This window comes from Camelus dromedarius, chromosome 12 (assembly GCF_036321535.1).
Source record: "Camelus dromedarius isolate mCamDro1 chromosome 12, mCamDro1.pat, whole genome shotgun sequence".
NCBI lineage: Eukaryota > Metazoa > Chordata > Mammalia > Artiodactyla > Camelidae > Camelus > Camelus dromedarius.
Genome location: NC_087447.1, coordinates 50738090 through 50756814, shown reverse-complemented (window position 1 = coordinate 50756814; position 18725 = coordinate 50738090). Strand labels below are relative to the sequence as shown.

At 35.0% G+C, this 18725-nt stretch overlaps 1 protein-coding gene across 2 annotated transcripts in view; it reads right to left on the bottom strand.

The window, feature by feature from the left end:
* ACER3 (alkaline ceramidase 3) overlaps window positions 1-18725 on the bottom strand; it is a 146589-nt gene that overhangs the window by 8678 nt on the left and 119186 nt on the right. For both annotated transcript variants that reach the window (XM_064492737.1, XM_031460414.2), the window contains 3 exons: window positions 8697-8798; window positions 5192-5296; window positions 529-574 (listed from right to left, as the gene is read on the bottom strand). In XM_064492737.1, the coding sequence (XP_064348807.1) occupies window positions 529-574; window positions 5192-5296; window positions 8697-8798 (253 nt within the window). The remainder of the gene's footprint in view (window positions 1-528; window positions 575-5191; window positions 5297-8696; window positions 8799-18725) is intronic.

Below are 18725 nucleotides of genomic sequence, written 5' to 3'. Positions count from 1 at the left end.
TTAGGACAAAATGATAGAAGATAAAATTGTTCCATGTTATCCCTGAAAAAAAATGAAAAAGAACCCCTGGGCTATGACTACAGTGCTTGGTAGATTTGCTAGCAGTTGTCCTGGTATTAAAAACCTGAGCACAGCATATTCTTTCCAGGTCTGAACCAGATCTCAGAAACTATCTTTATTTAATTTATTTAAATATTTTAAGCATTACTTTGTCAAGTATTTAAATCATCTCAGATCCTTAAACAACTCTGCAATGTAGCTATTAACAGCTCCATTTTACTGCTGAAGAAACTAAGGCTTTAAGAAAATAAGCTTCCCCAAGGTCACAGAGCAATAAGTGGAAGATTCAACAGCATCTGGTTCCAAAGCCCGTACTCTCTCCACTACCTCTCCACCCCACCCTCTCCTTCCACCTCCATCCCATCCTTCCATTACCCACTCCTCCAACACACACACACACACACACACACACACACACACACACACACACACACACACACACACACACACACTAGGAAGCAGACTTACCTTCACTTTTGGCCTGTATCTCAGGTAAAGTGTTCTTGTATATAAGCTGAAAGAAAAGGGGAGGGGGAAAGCTCTTCAGACGAATTTTTAATCCATGCAAACTGGCTTACTGACAAATTTAACCACAGTGCCTCTGCACATACAAAGTAAAAGCAACACTGGTAAATGAACTTTGTTCATTTAGTAACCATATTTTGAGGACCTACTTTGTGCAGAACACTTGGCAAGATGCTAAGGAAGATGGAGAAATGATCAACTCTCCGACTGTGACCTCAGGATGTCTACAGTTTGGTTGGGGAGCATTCTGCTTATGCTTAATGGAGTCATATTATAATTGCCAGCTTCATCTTTGAGGATGTACGTTAGCAAGAATTAAGGTAAAGTATCCTTAGAATATTTTAAAAATGGTTCTATTAGCTCTACAAGGATTACAAATAGGTATGAAGTAACCAGGAAGTTATCACTTCTTTATAGCATCCTCTAAAATGAGTTACCTCTGAAGATGAGATGAGATTCTAAAATCAGTCCATATAGCAAAAATAAAGTTAAATTTATCCCTGAAAAATTTATTAGACTGTCCATAACTTACAGCATACATAATTTTATGTGTAGTACACTATTTAAATGTATTTGAATAGTAAATATACAATGCATCATGAGTACATATGCAAAACATAGTATTATAGTATGAAAATTTTTCTCCTTCAAATAAGAGAATGAAAAAGAGCATGTATGGTTGAATTTGTGTAGTTTAATGTGGCTATGATGCCACTCCACTGTACCCAAAACCAGAACTGTGAAGAGAAACATCATATATTATGAAGAATACTTCTTAAAATACAACCTTACTCTGACAGTTTTTCAGACATTAATCTCTAAAAGAAAGTTGCCACGTTTTCCCTTCTTTTAGTAAAGAGCCCTGGACTGGGGCAGAGAAGCCCTGGATTCCAACCTCCGCTGTCACCTCCATCATTCCCAACTATTTATTAAGTACCTACAACGTAGGGGCAAGCACTGAACCCAGAGCTTTATACACACTTCATTCTTTAACTACCCTATTAGGTGGGTATTATTATTCCTGCTTTGCATGTGAGGAAGTCTCAAAAAAGGTCAAATATTTCATCCAAGGTGCCACAGTAAATGCTAGAAGCAGAACTTGAATTCGAGTGCTGTCTAATCGTCAGCCAATATACTTACTCTAACTGGCCAGTGACCTTGAGTAAATCACTGCCCTCTGGGCCCCAGTTTCTTGCACCATCAAATGAAGTTATATTAGGTGATGCCTAAGGTCTGGATTGGTTTGGGGAGACAGAAAACTCTGGGCTCATTTCAGGCAATACCACAACAATCATGTGTGAGGTACCTGACTTCTCTGAGGTTATCTTTCCTCAAGAGTAAAACAGGACTGTCATGAGGATTAAAGGACGTAATACATATCAAGTGCCTAACCCAAATGAGGCTATGAGCTGAAAATTCAAACTTTTAAGGTGGAAAATTTCAAAGAGAAACAAAACTGCCTATCACATAAAGCTGTTAAACATATTTTCTTATCTTCCTTATATTTGCAGCATCTGTAGTGATGATTCCTGTTACATTTCTGATACTGGTTACTTATGCTTTTCCCCTTTTCTCTTTCAGTCTTACCAGATGGGTCAGCTGTTAAGTTACTGTATCTCAACTCCAAATCTGCCCTTTTATATTCCCTCTTGTTTGTGATGCAGGAGCTGAGACTACCAACTGCATTTCTGCATTGGCAGATGCTCCCTGATAGGCTCTGCTAATTAGGGCATTGGAGAGAGACTGTAAAGCTGGAGAGGAAAGAAGGGACTTGTTCTTTTTCATTTTATTTTCATGAGGGGCTGTCAACTTGTGGTTCTGTGAACACTTCATCACTGTGGCAGTAGCATTTCGTTCCTTCTTAAGAGGCCTTGGCTCCAGCCCCACAGGGTCTTTCCTCTGAGCTCAGATACCGGCTCCAGCCAAGCACTGCCTCCTGTTCAGATGTCAGTTTGGAGCCCCCATGTTCTTCAATATTTCTTCAACATGATTTCATCAATGTTTCCTCATGGCCAGTTGCAGGCCATGCATTTTTGGCAGGAATACCACAGAAATGATGCTGAACTCATCTCAGTGCTTTGTATCAGGAGTCACACTACACTGACCTGCTCCATCGTGGGCAGGGTTAACCTTAGATGCATGATGGTCAAGGTGGTTGCTGACAGTTTTCTTCACGGTAAAGTCACCATTTTCCCCTCTGTATTAGTATTTCATGGGGGAGACATTGTGAATTTTGCCAATTTGTGTTCCTCATCAAACTTTCCCCTATCAGCTGGAGATCAATTGATAACTAATGTCTTTCAACTATCCCTAAGATGGTTGCCAAATGGTGACTATCTGTTTCTATTGTTCCGTCTACATTTATTAGTTGGTGTTCTTCTGTAAGGAAGAGCTTTCCTTTCTATTTATTCATTTATTTATTTATATTAGTATGCATTCATGGATCCCTATTTTATTCAACAGGTTTTAATCTGAAACCCTTGTTATTTAATTTTGATACTCAAATTATCTTAGTTTTGGAAATGGGCCAAAGCATGCTTTTCAGCCTTCAGAGGGGACAGAGCTAGGCAATATATATATGTGTAAACATATATATTTTTAACTTACATAACACGCATACATCTAAGTTTGTCTATATCTGAGTGTGTGTACACATGTATGTATGTGTATGTGTGTATCACACACTCTTGAGTTCACATCAATACTTATAATTCTAATCTGACCTCTTCAGAGTTCCTTCTATCTTTCTCTCCATATTTTTAAATCACTTGTAACACAGTAGAGAAATCAGGCTTTTGTTATCCTCAATATATTTTACTGTTCAATCAATTTTTTTATTTGTTATTGTAACCCATATCCCAACTCCAGCTACCTCCTTCATCCATCCCCTCCTCACCCCTTCCTCTCATCACCCTGCTTTCTTACCCTGCACTGTAGCCCCTTCCCCATCACCACAATTTTCTTGGAAGCTCAGCATGCTGCTACCACTGACCCCTTTTCCTCATTCCCTACTCCTCAGACATTGAATGCTGCTTCCTTGGCACAGCACTTCTTCCCCCTCATTGCCCTGTTTCCTTGAAGGGTTTCCACATCAGGAGAGGAAAAGGAGAAAGTGGAAAAAAAAAAAAGATGGAAAGGAGAAGGCAGAAAATAGAGGAGAAAGTGGGAAACTCTAGTCTTTTTAAACAGAATACAATAATTTCACCTCTTCTTGAGTATTTATTAGAAAAATTCATTGTTGTATTGTATTACACTGCAGTAATGTCCTTGAAACTTCTTGGACCATGTAAAGGTGCTAAGTTTTCAATTCTTGGGTTTGCTTTATAGTTACTCTTGTTTTTCCTTTTCTATCATTTTTGTCGGTTTTCCCAAGCATTTCCTTCCATAACCCCTCCCTCTTCAATTAGATATTTCTAATATGCTATGGGCTGAAAATCCAAATAATCAATGCAGTAAGAAATTGCAAAATTAATTATATTTAGAATATATGCAGAATTAATTATACTTAGAGGTAGAGTTTAAGGAACTCTTCCATGATTAATAACCTTTAGCTCTTCACAGTATGAATTCAGTGATTCTTGTTTAAGCTGCCCAGAGTTTCTTTTTATATAATTCTCAGATAGTTAAATTTTACATAATTCAGATTGCCTAAATAAGTTGATCTCCAGATAGATGAGATGCAAATGTTATTTTGAAAAGGTATTCTAAAAATTTCACTTGAGTAAATTTTCACATTGGTTCAAAGGAAAATTTTCTTCCTCTTTCCACGAATATTTCAGGTCTCTCAATTCTTGAGATGAATTTGAGATTAAACATAGTCTGATTCCCTGGTAAGGAGATCAGTATGTACATATTCATTCATTAAATCATTTAACAATATATACTGAGTTCTTAATATGTGACAGGCATTGTTCTAAGCATCTGGGAGAGTAGCAGTGAGTAAGATAAAGTCTCTGTTCTCAAGGAATTACAATCGAATTGGGGGAGGTAAAGAAGTAAATAAATATATAACTGGTTACAAATGCTGTGAAGAAAAATAAGGCCTGGTAAGGGGACAGAGAGTAATACAGAAGTATTACTTGAATAGGATGATCAGAGAAAAGTCTGATTCCACTTCTGCTATAAAGGCTGACTTCTAGCAGAGTCTTTATTCAGGAAGCAGGGAAAGAAAAGTGACAACCAATTTATTTCAGGGAAGGAAACAAATTAAGTTGGGGACTTCAGATACTCATGCTTTCCCAGTCCCCACTCAGGGGATCTGGCTGCTTTCCTGCTGCCCAATTTGTTCTCTATAAACAAAGATATGCTGATTTAACAAGAAATGAAAATGTTTATATCATACTTGCACTAAAAAAGGAAATGAATGATCTACTTAAAATGTAGATCATGTGTCAGAGGTCAGTCACTACAACAGTTACTCTCTATGGATGAGAAGAGAGAGCTTCAGAGAGAGGAAAGGACTTGCTTAAGGTCACCTAACAGCAGAGGTAAAGCTGGAACATAAGTGCCTGATTCTCTCTCTGACGTTTTATATTTACACCATCCTGTTTGAAGAGTAAAGAAAGAAACACTCCAATCCAAGGCTAAAAAAGTCTCTACTTCCTACCTGAAAAGGATGTGAAGATAAGAACCAAGGCCAGTTAAAATATGCCACCATGCATGAAACTGTGTGGTAACACCTATGATAGGTGGTACCTTCTTTCGAAAGTTCCTGTGTGGAGAGGGGGGGAAATCACCATGTTAATTATTTTTTATATTTAGCAATTAGTACTGACGGTCTTAGAGCATTCTGAAATCCTCAAACATGGCAATTATTTAATTTCCTTAGGTCTGCTGTTAGTCTGCTGTATTGTTTTCCAAAGTATATTTTGAGTAATAGTATTCTTAGCACGTCCATGAAGAAAGGACTCTGTGGTCAAAATAAATGTAGGAAACTACATAGTTTGCAGCCCTCTTGGAGATTTGTAATGCATATTAACAGATTAAAGGCTTTGAAAAGTCCTACCATTACTAAAACAGTTTATCTTCCTTTTCTTCAGGTAACCTACTAATCCATGGAACCCTTCTTTCAGGTAATATCATATTAACACCTTATGGAACAAGTGTTTCCTGGAAAACACTTTGGGAAACACCAGACAACTTAGCTATTCACTCAAGAAACTAGATATAAGCTATTCCTATGCTTACTATTACCATCACTTTAGAAAAGCACCATACAGTCTATAAAACCCTTTTGTACCTGTTACTTCATTTCATAGTGAGTCTCTGAGATGGCTATTATTAGCTTTGCTTTACAGATTAGGAACCTAAATTTCAGAGAGATTAGTTGAGTTGCCCAATTTGCTCAGCTAGTGGCACAGCTGAGTTTCAAATTCTAGATCTTCTGATTAAGTGTGCTCCATATTAATATTCTCATTTATTAGAGGGGGAAAATTCAACGTGAAACACCGAATTATTTTTCTAGGTATCCTCATGAATGTTGGAGACATCTCTAAGAACCCAGAAACAAAGAGAATCTCACCTTCAAAGGTTGATGACTTATTTCAACATTGTAAAAACTCCAATGGCAGCTCTGATAGATATTACTGATTCAGAACAACTCACTTAAATCTTAGTTTTCTAGGCAAGGTGTATTATTTGTTTGTATATATTTAAAGTTTACATTTCAATATGTATAAAAGTAGGCAAAATAATAATGTACCTATTACCTGGCTTCAACAATTATTATTTATGGCCATTCTTATATCATCTAAACTCTTATCCACTTCTCCCCCTCTGTATTATTTTGAAGTAAATCCCAGATATTTTATAACTTTATCTCTAAATATTTCAGTATATATCTCTAAGAGATTAAAACCTCTTTAAAACATAACTATAATGCCATTTTCACATCTAACATATTAACCAGCATGTGAATCAATGAAGTTAGAACACTCTTTCACTCCATACACAAAAATAAACTCTAAACGGCTTAAAGACTTAAATATAAGACAAGACACAATAAATCTACTAGAAGAAAACATAGGCAAACATTCTGACATAAATCTTAGCAACGTTCTCCTAGAGCAGTCTACCCAGGCAATGGAGATAGCAGCAAAAATAAACAAATGGGACCTAATTAAACTCGTAAGCTTTTGCACAGCAAAAGAAATCATAAGCAAAACAAAACGACAACCTACGGAATGGGAGAAAATATTTGCAAATGATGTGACAGACAAAGGCTTAATATCCAGAATATATAAATAGCTCATATAACTTAATAAGAAAAAAAAAACAACCCAGTCCAAAAATGGGTAGAAGACCTAAACAAGCATTTCTCCAATGAAGATATACAAATGGCCAATAAGCATATGAAAAAATGCTCAATATCACTAATTATCAGAGAAATGCAAATCAAAACTACAATTAGGTATCAACTCAACACCAGTCAGAATGGCCATAATTCAAAAGTCCACAAACGATAAATGCTGGAGAGGGTGTGGAGAAAAGGGAACCCTCCTACACTGCAGGTAGGAATGTAGTCTGGTGCAGCCATTATGGAAAACAGTATGGACATTCCTCAAAAAACTAAAAATAGACTTACCATATGATCCAGCAATCCCACTTCTGGGTATATATCCAGAGGGAGCTCTAATGTGAAAAGATACATGCACCCCAATGTTCATAGCAGCACTATATACAATAGCGAAGACATGGAAGCAAGCTAAATGTCCATCAACAGATGACTGGATAAAGAAGTTGTGGCATATTTATACAATGGAATACTACTCTGCCATAAAAAGAATAAAATAATGCCATATGCAGCAACATGGATGGACCTAGAGATCATCATTCTAAGTGAAGTAAGCCAGAAAGAGAAAGAAAAATACCACATGATATCACTCATATGTGGAATTTTGAAAAAAAAAAAAAAAAAAAGGGACACTATGAACTCATCTACAAACAGAAAGAAGACTCTCACACTTAGTAAACAAGCTTATGGTTACCAGGGAAAGGTGGTAGAAGGGGATAAATCTGGGAGTTTGATATTTACAAATGTTAGCCACTATATATAAAAATAGATTTTAAAAAAAGTTTCTTTTGTATAGCACAGGGAACTATGATAAATATCTTATAATAACTAATGGAAAAAATATGAAAATCAATATATGTATGTATATGCAAGACTGGGACATTGTGCTGTACACCAGAAACTGACACATTGTAATTGACTGAACTTCAATAAAAATAATAATAAAAAATAAACAAAATATTAACAATCCCTTAATATCATCAAATATTCAATTACTGATTACTGATCCTAAGCTTTTTTTTTTTTTTACAGTTGGTTGGTTTGAATCAAGATCCAAAAAAAGTCATTACACTGTTAATCTCTTAAGTCTCTCTTAATCTACAGGTTCCTTTTCCCCTTCCCGCCCCTCTTCAACTTATTTGTTTTAGAGACTAGGTCATTTATTCTGTAGACTTCCCAGACTGAATTTTGCTGATTGGCTTTCTGTGGTGCTGTTCAACATATTCCTCTGTCATTTGTGATTATGCAAAACCGTTAAGTCACAGAATTTTGAGTTGGAAGGACCCACCAGTTTTATCCATTTAATGTGTTCATTTTATGGAAATTGAGGCCCAAAAGGACAGTGTCTTAGGTGACAGACTAGAGTCCAGTGACCCAAGACTCAAACTCCAGTGAATACATAATTACTGAAAAGATGGTAAAAGGAATACTTGCCTTTCTTAGAAAATAACATTAAGCCTGTTAAAGTACAAAGTTATATACATGTATTTCATATATATGCTTACTATAAATTATTCTTACTTCTTCAATAAAACTGATGGGGCAGATTTCAAAGACCTAGTCAATATCTGATTAAATGTATAGTACTGTGATGCACATATACAAAAATCCCTACAGATGTTATAGAAAATTCTTAGGTCCAAATTTTTAGGTAATTTAAACAAACATTCCCAGAATTTAACTTTATTGTGCTGTACATATTTTTAAAAATTTAACATGGCAAAACTTCACTTCAGGGCTCTAATAATTCTATCTGCCTATGAGACACCCTGCTCAACAGATTCCAATATATTTCTCAAAGGCTAAAAATATATCTTACCTTAGTGAATCACAAAAGATGTTATCTATGTTCCATAATAAAAATCCCAATAAAAATATACCCAAGGATGTATAACCCAGTCCTCTAAGCCATGGATAAACCCTGTGGGAATAAAAGAAAAGCAAAATGAAATTTCGTCAAGTCATGTTATGATCAGAGCTTGAAGTCATCATGAGATGACGTCATCCTTTTCATGAGAGGGAAAGGTTTTCTTTTTTTTTTTTTTGAAACGTTTTCTTTAGTATTAAAAGCAAACCTATTAAATTCTGTAATACATTTGCCCATTAAATTTAGCCATTAAAAGGTACTGAGAGAAAATGTGCCACTAAGACTTTGCTAAGTTTTATCAAGAAGGTAATCTGAAAGTCTCCAGTAACTTTATTAGTCCCTTGGAAGGGGCAGAGGAGTAGCAGAATAGAATTAACATTGACTGAGTCACCTACTCGGTGTCAGGCACTATAGTAAATTAGATACACACACAATATATATAAATAAATACACACATATGAATACAACCTTAAAATAAACCTTGTGAGGCAAGTATTATTCTTTTTACTTTGCTGATGAAGAACATGAAGCTTAGTGAGTTACCCAAAATAACAAGAGTAGCTAATATATTTTTTATAGCTCCAGTGAGGTATCCTTGACTTACATTAAACTGCATATATTAAAAGGGTACATTTGATGAGTACATCTGTATATATCCATGAAACCAATATCACAATCAAGATAATAAACATATCCATCATCTCCAAAAGCCCATGTATCTTTTAGAATGTTATAATAAATGGAATAATACAGCATATTATCTTTGTTGTATGGCATTTTTCACTTGGCATAATTATTTTGAAATTTACCCATGTCACTATGTGTATCAAAACTCATTCCCTTTTATTGCTGAGTAATACTCCACTTTATGGATATACCACAATTTATCTGTCCAAATTTTGATGGACATTTGTGATGTTTCCAGTTTTTTTGCTATAGCAAAATAACAAATAATAACAAATAAAGCAGCTATGAACATTCATAAATAAGTCTTTGTATGGATATATGCTTTCATTCCCTTGGGTCAAAAGTTAAGAGAAGAATAGCTGAATTGTCTGGCAAGTGAATGTTAAACTTTTAAAGACACCACTAAACTGTTTCCCTAAGTGATTGTATCCTTTTACATTCCCACCAGCAGTGTATGAGTGTTTTTTGTTTTACATCCTCACTAACACTTGGTATGACATTAGTCTTTTTCATTTTAGTTGTTCTATTAGGTATGTAGAGGTCTCTCACTGTGGCTTTAATTTTCATTTCACTTATGATTAATGTTATTGAGTATCTTTTCATGAGCTTATTTGCCATCTTCCTTGATATAGTTTGTTGAATCTTTGTCTGTTAGAAAATACCTGTTATTTGCCTTCTTATTACTAAGTTCTAAGAGTTCTTTGTATATTCTAACATATACAAAAATGATATGTATTATGCAAACATTTCCTCCAAATCTGTGACTTGTCTTTCATTTCCCTAACAGTGTCTTTTGAAGAACAAAAGTTTTATTTTGATGTTCAACTTATTAATTTTTTCATCAGTTTGTGCTTTTTGTGTCCTACCTAATGACTCTTTGCCTAACCAAAGACTTCAAAGACTTCTCGAACTATATTCTAGATGTTTATAATTTTAGCTTTACATTTAGGGATATGATTCACATCTAGTAAGTTTTTGTAATGGTGTGAGTTTAAGTTCATCATTAAAATAATAATATACATTTGTTGAAAAGATTATCCTTTCTCCACAGAATTACCTCAGAATGCTTATTTAACATCAAGTCTGTATGGATGTGTGGGTCTGTTTTAGGATGTTCTATTGATCTATATTTATATTTTATTCTTACCACTAACACCACAGTTTTTTGATTAGTGCAGCACAGAGTAAATCAAGTAGTGTAAAGCCTCTAACTTTCTTGTTCTCTTCAAAATTGTTTTGGCTCTTCTAGATCCTTTGCACTCCCATGTAAATTTCAGAAATCAGTTTCTCAAATCTTACCAAAAAGCCTGCAGAGATTTTGATTGTGATTGCACTGAACCTAAAGATCAGTTTGGGAAGAACTGATAACACTGAAGTTTTCTAATCCATGAAACCGATACATCACTCTATTTACTTAGGTCTTCTTTAATTTCCCTCAGCAAAAAGTGATCATTGTAGTTTCCAATATACAGAGCTTGTATATATTTGCTAAATTTAATCCTCAGACATCTGATGTTGTTTGATGCCATTGTAAACTGACTCTTGAAATTTTTACTTTCCAAATGTTTGGTGCTAATACAGAGAAATATGATTTTTGAAAACTTACTTGAATCTCCTAAGCTTGCTGAAATCCACTTATTGCTTCTACTAGGTTTTGGGTACATGCCCTATGATATATTCTATACATGATCATGTCATTTTCAAATACTATGTTGAACAGGACTTCCACCAACATAATGTTGAACACAACTGGTGACAATGTATATCCTCGTTTTATTCTTGATTTTAAAGAAAATTTTTAATGTTTCATAACTGAATGTGTTAGATGCTGCAGTTTACAGGTTAAGAAAATTCCCTTCTATTATGTCTGCAAAGGGTTTTATTTTGTTTTTTTAAGATCATAAACAGCTGTTGAATTTTAAGAATGCTTTATCTGAACCTATTGCTATCATCGTGTAGTCGTCTCCTTTCTTTTTTAAATATGGTGAATAGCAAGAACAGATTTTCTCAAATATTTTGTTATTTTAAATATACGTGAATGAAAAAGGTGATTAATTTAAAAGCACATCAGGAAAGCACAAGTTCAGGTGTGCATGGAAAGGACATTATTGCCACTGTCTGATGAAGATTCTCAGAGATGATGAGCTTAAGAGAGTCATAGTATGCCTTCAGCTTTTCAGAGTATATCATTGCCCTATTTGAGGGAGGCAAGAACAACTCTCAGGAAACAGAGTTCAGCATAGTGAAGGCATCTAGTAAGGCTGCAGTGCGGGCCAGGTGCTGAGATGTGACAGGGATATGATCAGTGGGAGTGGGATTCTCTCTAGTTTCTCCTTCTAAGCTTACTTACCAGGGCCAATTGTCAGCTCTCAGAAGAAGTTGAAAGCAAAATTCTTCTGTGGGTGAAATGAATGTCCTTGGTTATCCAGGTAGCGGGACACGTAGGAGAGCAAGAACTTCATCAGCATATGATCCATGCAAGCTTAGACTCTGGGGACAGACTATCTATATATTTTCAGGCCAAGAGTATATAATACAGAAGGCCCTCAACATATCTGTCTGGAGTCACACCACTTCATTCTGGACTGGCTGCCTGTCTAGTGTACAGCTACTATCTGAGAAATCCCTTCCCCTTCACCTTGGGAACTGCCTTCATCTCTCTCTGTTGGATTTCTTATGTCTTGTATCCCATGCCTTCCTCCTTTTTGGTTTACTCCTTTTGGTTTTGTTTCTCATTTTGGTCAAACATATCCTTCAGTATGTTCCTCAGCAATAGTTTATAGGATATAAGTCTTTCTGAGAACTTGAATGTATGAAAATGTATTTTTTCACCATATTTTAGTGACAGTTTTGGCTGGATTATAATTCTATAATTCTGGCTTCCAGTTTTGCTTTGATTAAGTCCAAAGCCACTCTGATTTCCTGATCCTTTGCATGTATATCTGCCTTCTAACTCTACAAACTTGTAGAATCCTCCTTCTCTAGAATTCTGGAACTGGCATGGGTCTATTTCCACCCATTGTGCTAAATAGTGGATTCTTTCAATATAGTAAGTCATATTTTTCAATTATAGGATACTTTCTTGAATTGTTTTGGTGATGACGTCCTCCCTACCATTTTCTCTGCATATCCCTCCCCCTCATCTCTTTTTTTAATTGGTCCTTCTATTCTGGCCCAGTAATAATTCTATTGAGCTTTTTCTATTTTCCATTTATTTCTCATCATTCTGATGGTCCCCAGGATGTGGCCCATGGGCTTGAAGAAACACCTTGCTTTTTGTCCATAGCAGTGGCAGTGAGTGAGCCCAAGGGTCCTGAGGCCCTGAACTGTCGTGTTTATTCTGGACCATACCATGGGCTTAATGCTTCTCCTGTGGTGGATGCTTGCTGGTGAATGGGTGGTGATGGACCATAGGCAATGACAATGTGTGTTCAGGAGGAAGAATTCCAGTGGCTTAACTGTATCTTTCAAATCCTTCACTTCAGTTTTTCATTTTATCATATTTTTAATATATTTTTTGAGGGATTCTCTGAATTTTTTGTATAGCGTCTTACTAATGTTTAATAGATACAGTATGTTTCTAGAAATATTAATGAATTAATAATGACATTTATTGTTTTGAAGTTTTTATTCATGCATAAGTTGCTTACTCTAAGCTGATTTTCTCATTTGTTTTTCCTTATTTGTTTTGACCTCTTTCATATTATATTGTGTTTAATAATATATTTAATAAATATATATTTATATATATTATATTGTTTTTTCCTTATTTGTTTTGGCCTCTTTTGTATTGGATGCATTTCGTCATGTGTCTTCTACTGTCTCCATTCTTAAGAGTAGGAAACTAAAAAAGGTGACCACAAGCTCTAAGTATATAGCTGAGGCTTTTAGACTAGTAGCCCTCAACACAGGGTTATTTTTCTGGGCCAATTGTTTGGAAACCACCAATAACAGTATCTTCAGATCTTTTAGGCTGCTCATAATCTCTAAAAGAAGACCCTTTCAATATTCTTCCTAGAAATCTTTGCATTCAGAATTCAGAAAGCATAAATAAGGTCACCCAATTTCCCTGATTTCAGCACAGTACTCACATACTCACTTGTGCCTGGCAAAATACAATCTAGAGACACTATTCACCCTTCCCAGAGAATAAACTTCCAGACTCAAGCAACTGCTCAGTGGTATGGAGTGGGTGAGGGGGTCTAAGCATTTAATGGTTATCTAAAGCTTTTAACCAATCCTCTTTATGTTAGATCCCTTCTCCATCTCCTTTTCCAAAATGTCTGTTGCTGCTAATACCTGGTGCTTGAGAAAATTCTCTGATGTAAACTGGAGGTTCTTGGCTTAGAATTCGGCTTTCTTGGGTTAGTAAAGGCAGTTAGCAGTAATCCATTTACTTTCTAGCTTCTAAAATCTTATTGAGGCTTCTCCTTGAGTTTATTCTTTATAAATAAGTTCCTTTGTTGTAGTCTTAGTAGGGTTTCAAAAGGGAGCAAAATTAGATACCTGTTCATCTTCAATACTGTACCCCTGTTTTTGTTCATTAATTTCTGCCGTTTATTAATGTCATTCTTCATTTCCTTTTGGGTTTATTCTATTGATCTGTTTTATAGTTACTGAAGTTGAATGCTTAGTTCATTATTCTTTAGCCTATTTCTTTTTAAAAATTTTTATTTTTTATATAATTTTTAAACGTTACACTCCATTTACGGTTATTACAAAATACTGGCTATATTCCCAGTGTTGTACAATACATCCTCATAGCCTATCTTACATCCAATAGCTTGCACCTCCCACTCCCCCACCCCTCTACCACCCCCACCCCCACTGGTAACCACTAGCTCATTCTCTGTATCTGTAAGTCTGCTTCTTTTTTCTTATATTCACTAGTCTGTTGTATTTTTAAAATTCCACATATAAGTGGTATCATACAGTATCTGTCTGCGTCTGATTTATTTGACTTAGCATATTGCCCTCCAAGTCCACCAATGTTGCTGGAAATGGAAAAATTTCATTCTTTTTTATTCAGCTTCTCTATTTCTAATGTTAACATTTACCTCTAAGAACCACTTTAGCTACATCCTTTTCTGATCTGTAGTATTTTCATTATGATTCCATTCTAAATATTTCAGTATTTCTATTATGATTTTTTTTTTACTAATATTTACAAGTGTGATTTTAAGTTTCCAAATATATAGGCTATTTTGACTAATCCTGTTTTAACTAACTGTACTATAGTCAGAGAACATGAAATGCATGATATGAATTCTTTAAAGTTTGCTGAACTTTGCTTTAAAGCTACTGTTGGTACATTTAATAACTACATGCATGATTGAGATCATGCATTCTTTAACTGTTGAGCCTATTAGATCATTTTTTATTATGTTATTCAAATTTTATCTTCCTCCTCATTCATATTTTTTTGGTCTGGGTTACTGTCTTAAAATATTTCATCATGATAGAGAATTTATCTGTTTCTCTTTGTAATTCTGTCAATTTTTGTTTAAAATTTTCCACACAAGTTTAGAATTGCAATTTTTGTGGTAAGTTAAATCTTTTAATACTAAGGTAACAAATACATTTGTTTTAAATAATGCCTTACATTTTTCTGTCTGTTATTAAAATGGCTAGCCCAGACCTCTTTTAGTCAATACCTGTATCATATAGATAGATCTTTTTATATCCTTTTAAAAATTACTGTGTATTTATATTTTAACCATGTTTCTTATGACCAGGAAATAGCTAGATTTCTCTGTTTGCCAGTCTTTCTCTTTCAATTGCTTGGCTCTGTCCATTTATATTTACTGTGATTACTGATATATTTTGAATTATTTCTACTCCTTTATTTTCTGTTCTGTATTTGTCCTGACTTTTCTCTGCCTCCCTTTCCCCTTCTTCTGATTTCTTTTGGATTCAGTTTTTATAATCCCATTTACTCCTTCATGTTTTTGTAACTGAAATTGTGAAATCAATTATTGTTTTTAGTGGTTACCAAAAATGCATATGTAAAATCTAAAAGTAATCACTGTATGTACCCTCTCCCCCCGCCAAAAAAGGAACTATGTAACTAAGATTATTCTCTTGTATCTGATGTTATCTTGCCCACCATTTTAGTTCCTTTTCTTTTTAATCTCTCAAACTAGATATTTTTAAAGTCACAATATTTTGTTCAGCTAGTCCAATAGATTTATCAGCTTTTTCGCCTTCACTGTTCTTTCTTGCATCTCAGCTCTTCTTCGTAAAGAGTATCTTTTAGAAGGTTTTTTAAGTGAGGTGTATTAACAAACTTTCTTCATTTTTGTTCGTCTCAAAATGTCTTTATTTTACCCTTGTTCTTGAAAGATATTTGGGTATATAATTCTAAGCTGATGGTTAACTGCTCCCAGCACTTTGAAGATAATATTCTAGTCTGTTTTGGCTTTCACCGTTGCTATTTATAAGCCTGCTTTAGACTAATTGTTACTCCTTTAGTGGCTGTATGTCTTTTATCTCTGGATGTTTTTAAGACCTTTGTCTTTAGATTTCAGCAATTTTAGTATGTTCTTATTTAGAGCTATCTATCAGGGTTCAACTGCAGATAATGCCTCTATTTAAAGCAGAAAATAATTTAATACTTTCAGTTCCAAAAGAACTGATGAATAGATTAAGGGTCTTCAGGAATGACCTATGAATACTACCACAGAATTATCTTGCCAAAGGAATTTTTTTCTTTTTCACATTTAGGAAGCTGGAGAATTGGGAAGCCTCTGGATCAACTGTTGCATACAGCACTATAATATCCTAGCTATAATTCACAGTTCAGGAAGCTGCCATCACAGCTGTTTGTTCCAGAGTCATGATGCATACCCAGATCCACATAAGTAAATGGATGCCTTACATACTACTACTTCTCCTCCTCACTTGGTTCTGAATTCGAGACTCATGTGAATACATGTGACTGGCAGAACTGAATGTATCTGAAAACTTACCTGCAAAGGAAATACGGGAAATACAACTTTTAGCTTTTTAGCAACTACATTTCAGGAAGGCTCACTTGAAGGAGGTTGGAACAATATTGAATGAGCAAATCTATCACATCTGCCACACACGAGGAAGATTTTCTTTAATTTATTGTGCTTGCGAATTGTTTTTGAAGCTGAGGAGTCATGTCTTTCATCAATTCTATAAAATTATCAACTATTATCTCTTCAAAGATCTATTCTTTCACCATTCTTTCTGCTATTCTCTCTCTTTGGACCTGCAATTAGACATGTTATTTCTCTGTGATGCTTTCTGGCTTATTGCTTTAGCCTGTTTTCCCATGTAATTTTTTAAATTAATTAAATTAATTCTTTCTTCAACTGTGTCTAATCTACTTTTAACTTACCCATTAAACTTTTTATTTCAATTATTTTTTTTAAATGCCAAATGTTCTTTGATTCTTTTTCAAATCTGGAATTTTATTTTTTATCTCCTGTTCCTTATGTCACATTTTCATTTACTCTCTTTTTTTCATTAAGTATTTAAAAAACAGTTACTTTATGTTTCAGCATCTGATGGGGGGACCACTTATATCTGCTGTTTTGTTTCTCCTGACTTTTTCTTACGGTAGCTTATTTCCTCCTCTGGTTTTGGAATTACTGATTTTGTGCACATGTTTGAGCTCCAATCTATGGAAATCCTGAGGAGCCTACATTAAGGAGACATTTCTTTGAATTAATTTGCTTTTGCTTCTCTTAGATACACTGGTACTCTACAAAAGTTGGATCAATTTGAGTTAACTTTATATTTTGAGGTTTTCCAGACAATGAAGGTTATATACATTTGAATCCCAAACTTCTGAAGGCAGACCAGTGATTACAAATTCTCAGGAAAGTCATTTTTCCTACCTAAAACTGAGGCTGAAAGACAAGTTGCTTTGTCATCTCCTGTTATTGAAGGCAATTTTTTTTATTTTTCCTACCCTAGCCTTTTACTGACAGTGTATCTCTTTGATGGTCCTGGCTTCATGTGTACTTTTGTGTGCTGATAGAACAACAGTTTCAACTGCTCATTTTAAAAATGCCCTAAACTTTATCTTCCATAAACCCTGAATCTATTCAAACCTAAATTTCTGATTTCCTGGTACCTGCAAATGCCTTCAAATTAATGATGATCCTAGAACTCGTTTGTCAGTCTAGTTTGCACCTCCTTCCTTTGGATTTGATGCTTTGGATTTTCTTTTGAGCTCAGCTATGCATTTAAAAGAACATTTGTTGTATTTTACTCAGAATTTCTGGTTGTTTTGTTATGGGAGAGATTTTCAGATATCTTGTCAGACATATTAAAAGAAACAGAAGTTTTAGCATTTCAATTTGATTTAAAAAATCTTTACTAGTAAGCACTATTCTGAGTTCCAGAGGTTATCAAGACAACTAAGACTTTAAGAAACTTAGAACCCAGTTGGGCAGACAGACAAGTAAACAATGAACAGTACTAAATGAAATGATCACAGAATGGAGATAAAAGAAAGATGCTGTGACAGGTAGATGAAAGAATTTTTTATTTCATACGATTTCCATTTTTTATAGGTCTATCATTTACTTCTAAAAGTACTGGTACCCTATCTATCAGACTTGAATTTAAGGCAAGGACTGTGATTTACGCTTTTTTACATTTCTGTAAGGTGCCTAGATTAAAAACAGAATAAATTGTAGACTTCTGCTTCCAGGAAGATGAAACAAATGTACGTTTCCCTATTTTTTCCCAGTAAGTACAATTAAAAACCTTGAACATTATGTGTAAACAAACATAAGAAGACTCTGAAAGGTGGAGAGAAGAAGTCAGACTGGTTAGGGTCTTTGGAACCTGAGTAATGCTACCATAAGTTCCATGTGTTTTCTTTTCACCTCATATACCCCTAAGTTAGAACTGAAGAAGCTAGCAACCCAGAAATGCCACTAGGCACAGACAGAAAAAGAAACAGTCCAACAAAAACTCTGCTCTCTCTCCAAAGAACCAGGAAAGAGGAAGTCTAGCAAGGTAGAAAACTTAAACAATAGCCACTATTCTACAGCCAAACACCACAGAAAAAAAACTGTGGCCTCATTCCCCGCTCTATCTTTAAAGCCTGACTGGGGAGCCTAGACTTTATTCCTTATCAGACCCTAAGAATGTGCCCCAACTTCCTGCCAGGGTAATGTCAAGCAGGGAGGGGCTGGGACTTTCTCCACCAGCAGTAACAAACTCTCTATTTCCTGCAGTGTCATTGGAGACCATGGAGGGAGCTTGGACTTCCATCCTCATGTGGCAGTAATGAGGTGTTCTTCTCCCTTC